This window comes from Penicillium odoratum (assembly GCF_028828045.1).
Source record: "Penicillium odoratum strain IBT 22623 chromosome Unknown utg000004l_segment0_segment0, whole genome shotgun sequence".
Classification (NCBI taxonomy): domain Eukaryota; kingdom Fungi; phylum Ascomycota; class Eurotiomycetes; order Eurotiales; family Aspergillaceae; genus Penicillium; species Penicillium odoratum.
In genome coordinates this window covers 1344314-1359817 of record NW_026643146.1, presented here as the reverse complement: position 1 = coordinate 1359817, position 15504 = coordinate 1344314, and the positions used below count along the sequence as shown (strand labels likewise).

General features: G+C 48.6%; 7 protein-coding genes across 7 annotated transcripts; 3 read left to right on the top strand and 4 right to left on the bottom strand.

The window, feature by feature from the left end:
- Nucleotides 1-377: 377 nt before the first annotated feature.
- N7520_004767 (putative aldo-keto reductase (AKR)) lies at nucleotides 378-1395 on the top strand (the record flags this gene model as incomplete). Its single annotated transcript, XM_057138701.1, has 2 exons — nucleotides 378-641; nucleotides 703-1395. Coding segments are annotated over 2 exons (957 nt in total), but the record flags the coding sequence as incomplete, so codon positions are not given.
- A 754-nt stretch (nucleotides 1396-2149) lies between these two features.
- N7520_004766 (heat shock factor family protein) lies at nucleotides 2150-4539 on the top strand (the record flags this gene model as incomplete). Its single annotated transcript, XM_057138700.1, has 2 exons — nucleotides 2150-2622; nucleotides 2682-4539. 2 exons carry the CDS (start codon nucleotides 2150-2152, stop codon nucleotides 4537-4539), a joined length of 2331 nt encoding a protein of 776 aa, XP_056996907.1.
- Nucleotides 4540-4773: 234 nt separating this feature from the next.
- On the bottom strand, nucleotides 4774-7359 carry N7520_004765 (uncharacterized protein; the record flags this gene model as incomplete). Its single annotated transcript, XM_057138699.1, has 2 exons — nucleotides 4774-5516; nucleotides 6435-7359. The coding sequence occupies 2 exons, from the start codon at nucleotides 7357-7359 to the stop codon at nucleotides 4774-4776; spliced, it is 1668 nt and encodes a 555-aa protein (XP_056996906.1).
- A 625-nt stretch (nucleotides 7360-7984) lies between these two features.
- Nucleotides 7985-8959, bottom strand: N7520_004764 (uncharacterized protein; the record flags this gene model as incomplete). Its single annotated transcript, XM_057138698.1, has 3 exons — nucleotides 7985-8095; nucleotides 8143-8470; nucleotides 8523-8959. 3 exons carry the CDS (start codon nucleotides 8957-8959, stop codon nucleotides 7985-7987), a joined length of 876 nt encoding a protein of 291 aa, XP_056996905.1.
- A 529-nt stretch (nucleotides 8960-9488) lies between these two features.
- On the bottom strand, nucleotides 9489-10160 carry N7520_004763 (GFA family protein; the record flags this gene model as incomplete). Its single annotated transcript, XM_057138697.1, has 2 exons — nucleotides 9489-9603; nucleotides 9655-10160. 2 exons carry the CDS (start codon nucleotides 10158-10160, stop codon nucleotides 9489-9491), a joined length of 621 nt encoding a protein of 206 aa, XP_056996904.1.
- A 641-nt stretch (nucleotides 10161-10801) lies between these two features.
- N7520_004762 (F-box domain protein) lies at nucleotides 10802-12465 on the top strand (the record flags this gene model as incomplete). Its single annotated transcript, XM_057138696.1, has 2 exons — nucleotides 10802-11091; nucleotides 11142-12465. The coding sequence occupies 2 exons, from the start codon at nucleotides 10802-10804 to the stop codon at nucleotides 12463-12465; spliced, it is 1614 nt and encodes a 537-aa protein (XP_056996903.1).
- Nucleotides 12466-12644: 179 nt separating this feature from the next.
- On the bottom strand, nucleotides 12645-13928 carry N7520_004761 (DUF3431 domain-containing protein; the record flags this gene model as incomplete). Its single annotated transcript, XM_057138695.1, has 4 exons — nucleotides 12645-12799; nucleotides 12846-13208; nucleotides 13263-13354; nucleotides 13417-13928. Coding segments are annotated over 4 exons (1122 nt in total), but the record flags the coding sequence as incomplete, so codon positions are not given.
- Nucleotides 13929-15504: the final 1576 nt, after the last annotated feature.

Genomic DNA, 15504 nt, shown 5'->3' with positions numbered 1-15504 from the left:
CTATCTAGTATCCTATCTAGTATTCTACTTCTATTATACCAGTTTAGTCAAATAGTCAAAGGGCTCTTTAAATTTATATAAAGCGGAATAGAAATGAAAGAGGAAAAAAATTGAAGTGGAAGGACAAAGTTTGGTGGAGGTTTCGAACGTAACTCCAAAAAGTCTGCGATGTATTCAAGTAATGGAGGGGTAGATTAGCTTTGCAGTATTAATGACTTTCTAGTATTCATTATGTGATATTAAAGGTTCTGTCCTCATGGCCGCTACTCGCCTCCGTAACGTTGTCAACAGCGACATTCCAACTTAGTAAGAATTTCGACCCCGCAACATCCAAGTCAATTATAAATTCGATCTACCTGGTATTTCCCATCACAGAAAACATGGCTCGAGCGATGATGAAAATGTGGGAAAAGTACTACCTACGTTCCTTCCAGGACTCCCCACCGACTCTCATCCCAAATTTCCTCTACGGCACTGCCTGGAAGAAAGACCGGACAGCCGATCTTGTCTACAAGGCAGTCAGCGCCGGCTTTCGCGGTATTGACACAGCGGCTCAACCTCGACATTACCAGGAGCCACTGGTCGGCGATGGAATTCGCAAGGCAATTGCGGAAGGAGTGGTCCGACGAGAGGATCTCTACGTGAGTGGCGTTGACACTGGATTCGGTTTGTTTTGGTCATGTTGGCGCTGACTTGATGCAGGTCCAAACCAAATTTAGTCCAGTATCTGCACAAGACCCGGATAATATGCCCTATGATGCCAATGCATCCCTGACGGAGCAGGTACATGCATCGATGAAGTCATCGTTGCACAATCTTCGACCATCTGCTGACCCGAAGAGCGTGGTCGAGGCGTACATTGACACGGTGGTTGTCCATAGCCCGTTGCGTACTATCGAGCAGACTATCGAGGTATGGGAGGCCTTGCAGACCTATGTACCTCACCAGATTCGCAACCTAGGGATATCCAACTGTCCTCTACCAGTACTTCATGCTCTTTATACCTCCCCCGTGGTGAAGGTGAAGCCTTCAGTCGTGCAGAATCGATTCTATGACGATACTCTCTATGATGTTCCACTGCGAGCATTCTGCCGCGAGAAAGACATCATCTACCAAAGCTTCTGGACACTGACTGCAAACCCGGAGCTTGTACGATCGGAGCCGGTGCAGAAACTCGCTGCTCACATCGGGATCAGTCCCGCAGCTGCGCTGTATACACTAGTGATGGGGCTCGGTAACATTACAGTGCTGAATGGCACCACAAATGAAACCCGCATGGCCGAAGACCTGGCCAGCCCGAAGAAAGTGGAAGAGTTTACACAGACCCAGCCAGCTGAGTGGCAGGCATTGATGAAAGGATTTCAGGAACTCGTTGGTGATGATACCGCTAGTTAAAAAGTAAATGTGGCATTTGAACCAAATAAAACAAAGACTGACACCAAGTTTGATGCATATTCAAAGTAATTCATACGTTTTAGTGATCATGAAGTTTCTTCATTCATTATTTGATAGTGACACTCCGCCTGGTGATGACTTAGCATGTTTCCGCCAATCAGATGTGACTCCCGCCGTTGGATTGACCTCATTGTCTAGCAAAAGATCGCGGCGCAAGATTTCTTATTCCTGCGCTCCATTCCACCCTTCGCTCCGATCGCATTCATATCACCGCTCATCCGTCATTGTTTTGACTGGAGCTGAGCGCCTTTCTTGCCCCTTTTGCTGGAGCCTCGAGTTGTTCTGAATGCCGCTATCTTTCACCCGCTGATTGTGGTCGCAAGGTAGGATTTCACCCAAATCCTCATTCGCCGTGGCCAGGTCTGCCTCGGTCGCCTACATCCCAGAATTGCAGGAAATACATTCACTGCCATTCATTGAATTTTTTCGGCGGATTTTCGAGTTCCGCTGTGAACAGTCGGCCGGTTTTTTGTCCGATTCCCTGGTGGAGCCAAACTTTTGGCGTGAGTGAATCACCTAGGACGATATTCACGCCCAATCAATTGAATTTTGAGCTCGCACTGCCATCGATATAATAATTTCGATACCCCTGCGACCTGCTTTGTTCCTCAACACGCGTTCGCCAGTCGAAGACCTACTCAGCGACCCCACACCTCCTGCGATACCCTACACACCCTCGACCCGTCAGTCCATCATGAGCTCTCAAGGCATAACGCGCAAACGACCTGCCCCAGGAACGACTCCTGCAGTACACCCTCAAATGGGTGCTGTCCCCAATTACCCATCTGCGAACCCAGGCTCTCAGTTATCCAACGACCAATTCTTGCAGTGGGGGCAGAACCCCGCTGTGAATGCTGTGAATGCCTCCTCTTACGCCGAAAATTCTGCATACAACCAGGGAAACATAAACGCGCAAGATGTACCTTCTCCGGCAACAACCAACAACCAGCTGGCTCGTCGCCAGCAGGCAAATCAGCTTGTCAGTCGAAATCGTGGGTACGAGCAAGCACCCGTGACATATTCGGACCAGAATGCGAATGGAAACCCGGGGGAGTCGGGTGCATGGGGCGAAAGCCTCGAGGAATTGTATGCACGGGCGCTGGCCGCGAAGAGAGAGTCGCAAGCGAAACGAAAACAAATTCCACCTTTTGTGCAGAAACTCAGCAGGTAAGTTGCGGAAATGAGAGGTTACTGCATTTGAATGGAGTTCTAACCCGTCATCACAGCTTTCTTGATGAATCCAAGAATACCGAGTTGATTCGATGGTCCGACGACGGTAATTCTTTCATTGTACTAGACGAGGATGAATTTGCGAGGACATTGATCCCCGAGCTGTTCAAACACAACAACTACGCCTCATTTGTCCGACAATTGAACATGTATGGATTCCACAAGAAGGTTGGCCTTTCCGACAACTCGATGCGTGCTAGCGAGCGGAAGAATAAGAGCCCCAGCGAATACGCAAATCCATACTTCAAACGTGGCCACCCAGACTTGCTCTGGTTGATCCAGAAACCGAAAAACACACCAGGCCATGCGAGCAAAGGGAGCAAAGGTGGACCGCGGGTGAAGACCGAGGAAGTAGAGGAAAATGAACTGGAAGATTATGGGGACGATGGTGCAGCTGCAACTCGCGAGAGTCGACCACGACCTCAACAGCTCTCCCTTCTCACAGAAACCCCCATGCCATCAGATCAGCTGTCTGGAGTGTACCGAGAATTGCAAGCGATTCGCCAGCAGCAGCAAATTATTTCAACTACTATTACCAGATTACGGAAAGAGCATGAGCAGCTCTACGCACAAGCTGCAAACTTTCAGGAGCAACATACCCGCCACGAAAACTCAATCAACGCCATACTCACATTTCTTGCGACTGTATACAACCGCAGCTTGCAAGGAAATGATGGGAACCAGAATATCGCCAATACTTTTGCTGGAGCCATTTCTGGGGACCAAGGAAACATTGTCGATGTGGGGGATGACTTTTCTTTGGGCTCTTTGGCGGGACTGACTAGCCCAACTGGTCAAAGAACCATGAAGAAGCAGCCTCTTCTTTTGAAAGCCCCTCCTACCGTGGACGAGAACAACCGCGGCTCTACCATATCCCCGGCAGCAAGCGGATCCTACGAGACAAGGTCTCGGGGTCATACTCGTCAGCCAAGTGCTGGAAAGCCTGGACATGTGGAGGAGGTTTTCGACAATAGTCCACGTCAGAACAAATCCGAGCACCCGGGACAGCCAAGCGATGCAAGCTCCCCTCAGCAGGACATGATGTCCGTCATCCAGAACTCGAATGCACGAAATGGAATCCCCACGAACTTCACTGACTTTCCCAATGTTCTATCTTCTCTCGAAGGAAATCTGCCTCTCACTGCCAATGAGCGCGCCGACATGATTCGTCGCATAGCCAGTGAAACCAACACCGGAAATCCCACTGTTCCAGGCTCTTCAAACAACGCGCTTATGACTCCGACTCCGCCACCCATGCCCCCAAACTACTCAGGCCGCCTCGCAAACACTCGGCAAGAAATTGACAATCTAGTCAAGATGCAAGCTGAACAGGATCGGTCTGTACAAAACCTCACAAATCTTCTTCAGCCTTTGAGCCCAACTGGTGCCATACCTGGATTGGGACCAGATGGAAACGGAAATGTTCCACCGCCCCCACTCGATCTTGATACGATATTCAACAATGACTACTTTACCGACCTTGGAGACCCAGACCACGACAAGAAACACATTGATCTTGATCATACTGGTCATTCCGTCGAGATGGGAGCGAACCCGCACGAACATTTGGTCCCTGGTCAAGACGATGATGGAGACACGAATCACCTATTTGACTTTGGTGATATTCCGGGTGATGGTGATCTTTTTGACGGATCAGGCCATGGGCAGGACCATTTTGGTTATGGCTTTGACAGTTCTGCTTTTGGTGGCGATGCTGGGTCTGGTAACATGGATTCGGGACGAGTTGTTGAGCAGTTGACCGATAGCGAAGCTACCAGTCCTGCGACAGCAGGAGGAACTCCCGGCGAAGTTGCTGATCATGGAGGCAGCGCGAAGCGTCGCAGGAGAGTGTGATTTTCCAGAAAAGCTAGAGCCGACCAAAGCTTGAGGAGACAATGAAAAAAGAAGACTGGAAAGATAGCGAGAAGTTCTATTGGGGGATATCCTGGGTTATCAAGGACGGCGTTTATTTTGTTCATATTGGCTGGCTGCACACGTGTGCTTGGTCTGGGGGAACTAGGCTGGATTGTAAAAATCCGATATTCAAATGATCTCCAATGATCCCAATCGTACCCTTGAATGGGCCTCCTATTTGGTTTCTATCTGCTTCTGGACTTCCTCTCTCGACATGTACTGCCGTAGCCTTGCCTGCACACTGACCCCGTTCCACATCTCAGTATCGCCTTTATCCACCTCCGGCATGCCTATCTGTTCCAATGTAAATGATGCAGCAACGCTTCCATAGCAAGCGGCCTGTATAGCCTCTCCTGTTTGAATGTACCCTACAGCAAATCCACCCAGAAACGCATTCCCGGCTCCAGTCGGATCAACCACTGAAGAAGCCATTCCTTCGACGGAACCAGATCCATAGAATGGGGGAAGCCATTTAGGAGATATGTTTCGTGATTGCACAAGACAGCCATGCTCACCAGCTCGAACAACGACCACACCAGCTCGATCTGGTCCAACCCCGCGATCCAGCAATTTCGATACCAGCTCCTCGATCCTGCTTTTGCTGAAAGCAGCCTGTGGCGCCTGTGAGAAAAGTTTCGCCAGCTCGAGATGATTAGGACTAAGAACATCCACATATTGTGCTGCTTCTAGACACGCTTGTAGATTCTCCGGATTGCATGCCAAAGGAGACGGCTCCCATATTATGAGGGGTCGGTTTGATACACCAAGATCATGCCGCATAGATTGAAGAGTCAAGATGCGAAGTTTGATGTCCTGCGGTGCTGCAAGATAGTGGTATGCCTTCGAAGCCAGGATCTGGGTATCATCCTTACTCTCATCGAAAGCTAGCACAGGGGTCGTGTATTGGAAATCCTTTGCTAAACATCTGTTAGCCAATGATCGAAGCTATGGGTTATGTCCCATACGTCCAAAAGTAGTATCTTTATACTCCAGTAAGCCCCGAGTTGACGATTGATTCACTTCCTTCTTGATAATCAACGTAATTCCCCAGCTTTGTAGCAGGTCGGAAATTTGACCTGGAAAGTCATTTCCAATATGAATCGGCCATGCCACAGCTTTGCTCAAGGGAGGAGCTAGGAATAGACGCGCTCCCAGAGTTGCTATATACTTCCCATGTTAGCGATTCCACTGGATGGACAGACCAGCGAGCTAGTACAGACCATGCGCGCCTGATCCTCCAAGTATATTAGTCAAAGGCTTCTGATTGGGGAAGTGGATCTCGTCGAGCACGACTAGCCCGAAGCTTGTGAAGAAAAAGTCATTCTTATCCATGAGGAATATTGTTGTTGCTGGAGGTTGTAATAGCAGACGTTTCGACCATTCCAAATTGTCACGTGCTCTCCATTGTCGTCTAGATAGGTCCATGCGCAGCGTCTTTCGTTCTGCTCTACATTTCATGCCACTTTTGTGTGCACGCTGGTTCTGACCCTTATCGTTCCCCCGTACAGTTCATGTACCGGAGAAGTACGGATATTAGTCAGGATGCATGTCTTGATACCACCGACTGAATTTCTAGACAAGTCTACCTATAAGTCCCTAGATGATTCGCGCTCGTTTCGCCAACAATACAAACAGCAGGCCAAATACTAAAAAGAACCCGAGGATCCCAAGCCACCAGGTACAGTTATCCACAAACTTCCCAGGTACATTTACATTCATCCCAAAAGAACCAGATATCAGCTGCATCGTGACAACGATTGTGCCCAAAATGGTCACCCGACTCAGGGTGCTTGCGATGCTATTACGCATACAAGTCGAGTCGAATTCAAGTCGACCCAGATATTTAGATTGCGACCGCGAAAGCATTTGCTCGGCACTGGTCAGGTTAGACATCATCGTCAAGACGTGATCTTGAATATCACGGAGATAAAGGGTGATTTCCGCAGCTGTGGCTACCGAGTAACTGCAGTGACGGGCAAAGCATCGAATAAGATCGGTTTTGTCGTGCAGAAGTCGGCGGATCTGGATGACATCCTTACGCCACTTCGAGATGCTCTGAAGAGCCAAACCGATATCATCGGGGCGCGTGACAGATAGGCCATCCTCCATCATCTCAACGCCGGTCTGCACATGGTTAATTAATGGGGCAAAGCCATCCACAATATCATCACTACGGTCATCAGCATGGGGCCCAATTTCCGCAAGAAAAGCGACATACATGAGCGCATAGCAAATCCAATCACTCGTCGGAGAGAAAAGGCTCTGATGTTCCTTTATCCGCTTCCAAACATGGGCAGGATCCTGACCACCACCAAATGAGATGCTGAGGATTCCCTCCGGAAAGACAATGCCGTAGAAATTGGCTGAGGAGTCGGGGACGGTCTTGAGTCCAAGCGGCCGTGGAGGAAGGACGGAAACGAAGTAGTAAGAGCCAAAGAGCTCAACTTTCTCACGGAGTTCGCGGACCTTGATATCCTCGGTGGTCAGAGGGTGGAGACTGAACATGCGCGACAAAGATTCAATATCGTCATCGGATGGCGAAGCGACATGAAGCCACCACAATCCTTCATGAACACCCGTCTCTTTAAAGCTCTTAAACGTCTCGCAAGTCGATTGCAAGTGTGAAAAGTTATCGGCGCGGGTTACGATGTCAAGATTGGCGTTGAAAAAACTGTACCGTGTGTCACCAGCAGATTCTTCAGCTTTCAGTTTTTCTTCAAGGGCAGTGTAAGCACGCCCCGGAGAGACCGCGAGCCCCATGCTCAGGAGCTTCAATGAGCAGACTTAACTTCGCACACATGAGTTTAGTTGTGTTGCGAGATATGGGGGAAGTTGCAAAATCTTTTTTACGTAGTAAGGGGGCGCAGAGTCTTGGCGGATTTGAAGATCCCGCAATAGGGAGTAACCACGGTTGGTGCGGGCTGGACCGTTGGAGCATATAAATGGCTCATCAAGCATCTGTACGTTACATTTTTGCCACCAAAACCCGTGAAGGTTCTCCCTTGCTTTGACTTACTGAGCTCTTCTCTTATTCGAATCAACAGCAAATTGATTTGACCATCCACGTTAATACATACTGTCAAAAGACATGGGTTGACCGCGAACTTAAGTTTTGAAGCGCAGAATGCATGTATGGATGGGGCTGAGGCGTGAGCGTCCTTTGGTAATTAAGCGTTCAAACCTATTCAATGTTCCGGGACTCAAGTATAACATGCGTGAGTGACTTTCGATTATACCATTTCGTTCAATATCTCTGGTTCCACCAGAGCAGCGAAACGACAGGTTGACTACTGGGGTATCACAAAGTTAAATGTTTTCACACCCACTACGCTTCCACAATGTTATCTTAACCAGTTAAGTACTTGGATAGATCCATTTGAAATATTTAAGACGCATTGCAGACACTGGCCTGCACCAGTGGTGGATTACTAGTGGCACTTCCCCAGTCGGCAGATCCAAGAGCCTGACCAGCAGCGGTACTGTTATCCGAACGGATCTATCACGCATTAGCTGATGACTTCATACCAAAACAGGGTAACACACATAGTACTGAGGGTCAACATAGTACCACCAGTCATCGCTGCGATACGCATCATCCAAGGACTGACTGACGGGATCAATGAGTCCCGTATCACGGGTATCGAAGTTAGGATGTTTCGACCAGGCCACATAGACCTTGGGGTGATCTTCATTCTTCACACCATTCGGATCTTTAGCATCACCAGCATTGATCTGATCCGTAGTCAGGGTATTTTGAATGTCACCCCAGGCCAGGTTATTGTATCCACTGTGAGCGGATAGCAGCGCCCGCGAAGGCGCCCACATATTCTTGTGGTCGCGTGAGTGGATAATCACAACACGTTCCCAATCGCTTAAAAAACCAGATTAGAGCCCATGACTACGACGCAGGACTAGATTCTTACTAGCCATGTCCGGTTTGGATGAAACCAAAAGTCGCGCCATCCTTTTCATAGAAGAGGTTGTAGACAACGCGTACCTCGGTCTCGGTACACCGCTGGAATGTATAATAGACTGGGAACGCGGGCCCCGGGTTCCCGGAGTCTATCCCGGGATTGCGACAGTTGCATCCAACATTGGGGTACTGGCATTGAGCCGCGGCAGGTGTCTTATGAGTGGCGTCGTAGGTATCGGATGTGTTTGGGGATCCGCCGAATGCCCAAGTCGGATAACAAGGGGGGTGGTTCTCGGCTTGGGCGAAGAACCACAAAGGTGCATAGCGGTTGGCTAGGTCGGCACCGCCAGCTTCGAGGAGCGCGGTCATATCCTGATCGGTGATCTGCGTGACGGCAGCGGCATGGCTAGCTAGTGTGGCCATAACCGCCCAAGTCTTGAGCCACATGCTTCAATAGAAAAGGGTTGTTTTGGTGTAGCGGTAGGAAGCCACCACATTCTGGGAGGAGAGATGCCTTTAAAGCCAATGGCTATGAAAAAGCCCCAAGCTGATGGAGCATGCCCAGAGGAGCTAATGAGGACGTTTTTCCCATTTAGGAGGTGATGATCTTGAGGGTCACATCGTGCCGTGAACGAGGGCGCATTAGAATTTAGCGCGGAGTGGCCGATGGGCTCATCCCTTTCGTGGAGTTGGCAAATAGACAGACGATCAGAAGTGGATATGCCAAGTATCGATTCATTCGGTCTTAACCCAGCATGAATTAATTGCATTAGCGAAATTAGCGTGATGTGGATGCAACAAAATCCTCCAATCCAAGTACAATGTGACCAACGTGCATGTCTCATTTATCGCGTTCGATTAATCTAAAAGAATATGCAACAGAGATAATCGCCATGATCTATATTTGTCACCCTACTCCGTAATCCCTTCATTCAAAAATAGTCATATCGCTTTCCCGCGCCGCATCGCGTCTTATTCAGTGAATAGGTTTGCCATGGTCGTCAAGCCGCTGACTTTTGCCATCCATCTCGGACCACTTGGGGAGTTCATCGGGAACGTCGAACATGCGATCTTCATAATAGATATGACAACTAAAAACATCAGCAACCTGTCAGGTATAGAATGTGGAGAATCAGACATACGTCGGTTTGAATACCTCCAACTGTTTGCGCCGCTCATCCTGTGACCCCTCGCGCTCGATTAATTGCGGAAACAGCAAACAGGTCGTGCGACCCTCGTCCATAATAAGGGTGTGACAATAGCTGCATGACACTTTGGTGGGCATATCGTATTGCTGGGAATTCTTGGAGGCCGAGAAGAATGCCAGGCCACTAGAGCCCTTGTCGAATGAGATATCATGTTTGTGAAAGATCGCAGCCCACTGGAAAGGAGCGCCATGCATGACCTGGCATCCTCGACAATGGCAAAACTTGGCGTTTAAAGGCCGGTCTCGGTTCAAAGCATATGTGATTTTTCCACATTTGCATGATCCCCTCCACTTGATGGGACCAAATTCGTCTTGACCTTGAATATGGTATGGTGGTCTATGCTTCCAATCCTCTGATTCTAGTGTATTCTCAGAAACGGCGTTGGTGACAGCTGGTGTAGGCAACGGGTTCTCGGTGTTTTTAATGCCCATTTCAGCCATGATGATAGGTGAGGGTAGGTGGAAATAACCTTGGAAGTTGGGCTATCATGGAGAGAATATTATTTATACCTTGTATGTGGCGAAGATCCAATGATGTCAGCAGCCAAGGATAACAAGTTGAAGTTGAGTACCAGAGTAAGTGCTAGACTGGTACGCAACTTCAACTCAAATCACTTACTCTTTCCTTTACTCTTTCCCACTTCCACTTCCACTTCCTTACAACATGTTATGCTCTGTTCAATTGAATTCCTACCAATGTGATCCTCCTAAAAGCATTCACCTGAAACTTTTCTATTTTTCTTAGTGATGTCATGGTGCCTGCTATATCCGAGCTTCATACAGGTTTGTACAAAACAGACCCATATTGACCAGGCCACTGGTTCCACCAGTGGAAAACCGTCATGGGTCAACCTTAATATATTGCAAACTATATCCCCGGGGCCCTGGAAGTTCAATATTATCTCTATGAAACGAGATGTTGACTTTCAATGCCCTGAAACATTGGCGCGACAAAGCGTGGGCGTTCATTGGGTGTTTCATCCCTGCTCAATAGCGGGCCCTGCATGAAACTCGCGCCTTTCATATTTCCAGCTTCTCTCACTTCTCTCCTTTTTACTCTCAACATCGCTCATCTCTAAAAGATGGGCCTTTTTGAAAAATTCAAGGCCAGCCCTCGGCGTAGTCGACGCAGTGTGACGCCTGCGACCGAGCCGCCAACGCCGCCCCACTCTGCCGGTCGCGATGCGACTAGGAAGCTTCCCCGCACTGTGCTGGCTCACATCCTCAGCTTTGTTTGCCCCCATGTATTGGATAACTCCTATGATACCTCGGAAGATTCCATGACTGATGGATGCATGCTCTGTGACATGCGGGACCTCGCGCACTGCACCATGGTATGCAGGCGCTGGTTCCCCGAAGCACACGCGCTCTTGTATGCTCCCTTGTCATATTTCTTTGTTCATTACTAACAAGATCTCATAGGTATACAAATGTTCGAATTGACCCCGTGCACTACTGCGAACTCGAAGTCCAACTAGCTGCCAAACGAAAACGCCGCTCCTTCTTCGACCGTAATGGCGATCCCATCGATGCGCCGCAGGTCCGTTTGGAGTTGTTTATGCGCTCTGTTCGTGAATCAAGACACTTAGGGAAATTGGTCTTGTCTCTTCGAATGCCCTATATGACACGCGAGGCCAATAAATCCATCATTGCCCGGACAATCTCAGTGCTTCCCCATCTTCGCTATGTCGATCTCCCGACCGGTCTGTTCAGTGACGAGACTTCATGTATCCCACTCAAGCAAGAGTTGATTGCCTCCTGCAGCGATCTTCGGCGCATGAGTTATCGACATGGTGCGGAGGGTAGCTTTGCGCGACTTCCAGAAGCACCTCACTGGATCAATCTTGAGAAGCTAGAGCTGTCGGGCTTGCATATTGAGGCTGGAATTCTCCGAAACAGCCTGGCAGCGTTTTCTAAACTTAGGGACCTGACATTGGAAGATCTCCCATGGCTTGATGACTCGGCATTTGCAGCGAATTCCTCTTTTGCTTCGTTCCCCGCCCTGGAACAGCTTACGATTCGGGACACCCCACAGCTGACGGCTCGAGGAGTGGTCGAATTCCTCTCCTCTCCAACCAATCGCACTGCATTGAAAAGTTTAACACTTGCATCCACCGGCGTACTTCCATCAACTCTCAACCTTATTCTGCACGCCGGTCCAAATCTCCGTAGCCTTTCAATCATTCAAGAAGTATCTCGGTCATTCCCCGCTGAGCAGATCCCTCCGATGGCATCGCGATCACTCCAACTTCTGCATTATGAAATCACCTCACAGACAGAAACCCATGGACTTGCTCCAGCTGCGAACTCCTACTACACATATTTGATTTCATGCCTCATGTCCCGTTGCCTCCCAGCCCTTCGCGATCTATATGTTCGCGACGCACAATTCCCTGACACGTTACTCTTGGCACCCCCACCCAGACTATTCGGTGGAGGTGAAAATGGCCCTCAGATGATGGGCGGTCTCTCCCAGCCTTTGAACGTATACAGCAAAGGCCTGGATGAGCTTGAGTGGAATTTCACCCCGTACGAACCAGATTCCACACTGGGCCGTAGCGGTACTACCACACGCCCGGTGAGCTTCCAGGAGGCACAGTTGAGTCGGTCCTGGGGTGGTGATTCGCGCAAGAGCGTTCTTGTCGGCAATGGGTTTGGCGGGTTCCTGGCTGTGCCTGAAGATGGCGAGCGACCGATGAGTAGTAGTGGGAATAAGCGATCGAGTCGACAAGACTTGTGGCGGTGAATACTCGGTCATGTTGCACAAAAACATCTGATGATGTATTTTATGACTTAATGAAGCATATACCATGCATTTTGAATTTAAACAATTGATGGGATGTTAGTATTTGTGATTAAATGGATATCGATATTTTACAGATTATTCAAACACTTTTCTACCATTCATTTCCAGTACTGACAAGGTCACCCCTGGTTCTCTGGCCAACCTTCCGGAAGTGTTAACCCTCGCCAAATCCATCGGCTTTGCACATCCGCCTCAGTCATATCACAATACCCATATGTATTGCAATAGCACTGGGCAGCATCAGGACAGAATTGCGCTGTCTTGCCAAACATAACTGTGGAATGTTAGCATGAATCAATCACCAAAGGGAATCAACATACTATGCCACGCATATTCAAGGACCCGTCCACTAGTACCCGCATTCAATGGCGACCTAAGCAACCAGTTGCGTATACGCAAATACTCCTCCCTCCCGCGCGCATGAATCGCCACCCGCGATACGGCGAATTGACTGCAACACGGCACGCCTACAACCTCGGGTACTTCGATCCCAGGGAATAGTTCCATGAAGCTCTCAGGGAATGCCATGGCGGTGGGATGGTCTTTATCATCTGGACGATCACGGAGATAGCGAGCAGGTTGAAGCTCGGCAGGACAGCCGATTACCCAGGTGCAGCGGAGGTTAACGTATCCAGTTTTGCGGACATGGCCTAGTTGGAGATCCTTTATCGAGATGACGGAGTCTAGATAGATTCCTGATTAGAACGTGATGTCATAGAAATGATTTGGACGGTTACCGTAGAGAGGATTATCATTGTGCCATTGGTAGCGACCGCCGTGCATGAAGACCGATACATCGGGGAGGGTGTCGTATCGATCGATAATATACCTAGATTGCATTCTTCGTTAGTTCTGGATCCTTGAATCGTGATTCTCTCATCGGCTTCATACGTTAGATACACCATGGCTTCATTCCCTTTATTTTCCGGAACCGTCAACTCGGCTTCACCTTCCGCCGCATCAGTGCGATAGATATTCACAACCCAATCGGCAGGAACATGATCATCTACCCAAGACATATTAGTCGCGAGCATAGCCGCGATAACCAGCTCTTTCGAGTCTGTAGCTGTAGCCACAGCCGCATCCGCATCCGCAGGCGTAGTATATTCAGGTGTGGATATCGGCACCGAAGCATGCGATGCTTCAGCATGTGATTTTGATTTTGATTCCTGTACCGTGCCATTCATAGCAGCAGCAGCCCACCCATCTCCATCATAATCGGCATCGGGATCGTAAGCTGCGCTCTCGTGTGTGCCGACTTTCCATGGCGCGATAGAACCCAGTGTGTCGTGATTCAGAACCAGCTGATAAGAAAGTAGTAGGGAGATAACTGCCAGAGCCAGATAGAGGAATATCCTTGAGTTACCGGTAGATCCGGGCTCGCGGGATTGGCGGAGGATACTCTGCCAGCTCATGGTCCACACATTATTAGAAGGAGAGTTGGGGGGAAGTAGAGATAAAGTTGAAGTAAAATGGATTTGACGTAAACGAGGGGAGTCGGAACCGAACGCAGTCAGGTTGAATCGATTGCGGGTCTATGAGCTAATGCGGACCCTGAGTACGGGGACAAAGACATGGAAAGCGGGTTTGCTCAAGGCAGCATCATTGGATGTATTTGACAGGGATCTACGTATGTTTTTTTTTTTTTTTTTGAAGATTCCGATATGCTAGTGATAAAGGGTGGGGGAAAAGTCAATGCAATCAAAGAAATTGATGAAATTAATAGAAATTCATTGAAGTGATTTGGGGGCCAAACATAACCGTTTTCGTACAGATGCACGAGGCTGTGTTGAACGAGTTGATTGGAGATAACAAGAATCCCAATGCTCACTCTATTGGCGCTAAATAAATGCCGTAGCTAAGCATGCCCAGAAACCGCTACCCGGGGCTACATGCAACAAGAATCACATCACGATTTGTTCCTGCTTATGAGCTGTTTTAGGGGTCCAGATTCAATCATTAAGTTTCAAGTTTCCAAGCAGAATATCCGAAACGTGACCAATGACATTCCAGTGGAGTCGGATAAGCGCTGAGTCTCCACAGGAAGTGATCCATCGCCTTCATCACAATCACGAACAAAAGACTTCAAAATATTTCATTCTCTTTTCTCAAGTCATCTGCAATATGAACAAACACAACGTGTATCTCTGAAATTCATCACCCGCCAATTCTTCCGTAGCCAGTTGGTGTCACACTTCATCTCTCCCAGCTGCTTATTCATCACATCGGCATACGGATCAGGAAGCCCCACAAGCCTAATCCGTCCCACTTGTCTACTGATCATGAATAACACTTCCAACACTTCCCCAGCGTCTTGATCAGGGTGGAGAATGAGAACCTCTCGTAGGCTGTTAAGGCATGTAGTGATGTGCGATATCCTCTCTCGGACACAACGAGCGACTTTGGTGCCTTCGCTGAGAAGTAGGGCAAGGTTGTGGGTCTCGGTTTCTAGACATGTTGCTATCTCTCGGTAATATCGTCTCTTGTGGATCCAAATGTTGGCCCGGTATTCAATTAATGCGCTCACGATGTTTGATCGTTGGTGTAGGAACCAGAGGGTTGGATCCATTGTGAATGGCTTTGCTCGAGGTCTGGGGTATCATGCGATATTTATGTATATTCGAGCCGGGAGAACTTGTCATGAAACAAAGCGCTTATTTTCGGCTTGTCTTTGTTTCATGACAAAATTACTGCAAAGAAGATCGGACTGGAAACAAAGAGTTGACTTGGGGCATTTGATAGATTTCATTGGCTACAAGATGAGAAGTTCCGTAAGATTTGTACAGTAGTCCTTTCAAGTACGTGCACTGGAGGGTCCATGCTCAGCGCTAAGTGAACTCTGAATCGTAAAACAACATATCCGCATTTGCAAACTATTAACTCTTAAATAGATCCTACTTTTTGAGCAACAGGAAAAATTATCTTCTTTTCGCGTGCCTTGTCGATGCCTAAGGGGTTGTTGATTACGTGGAAGATGCC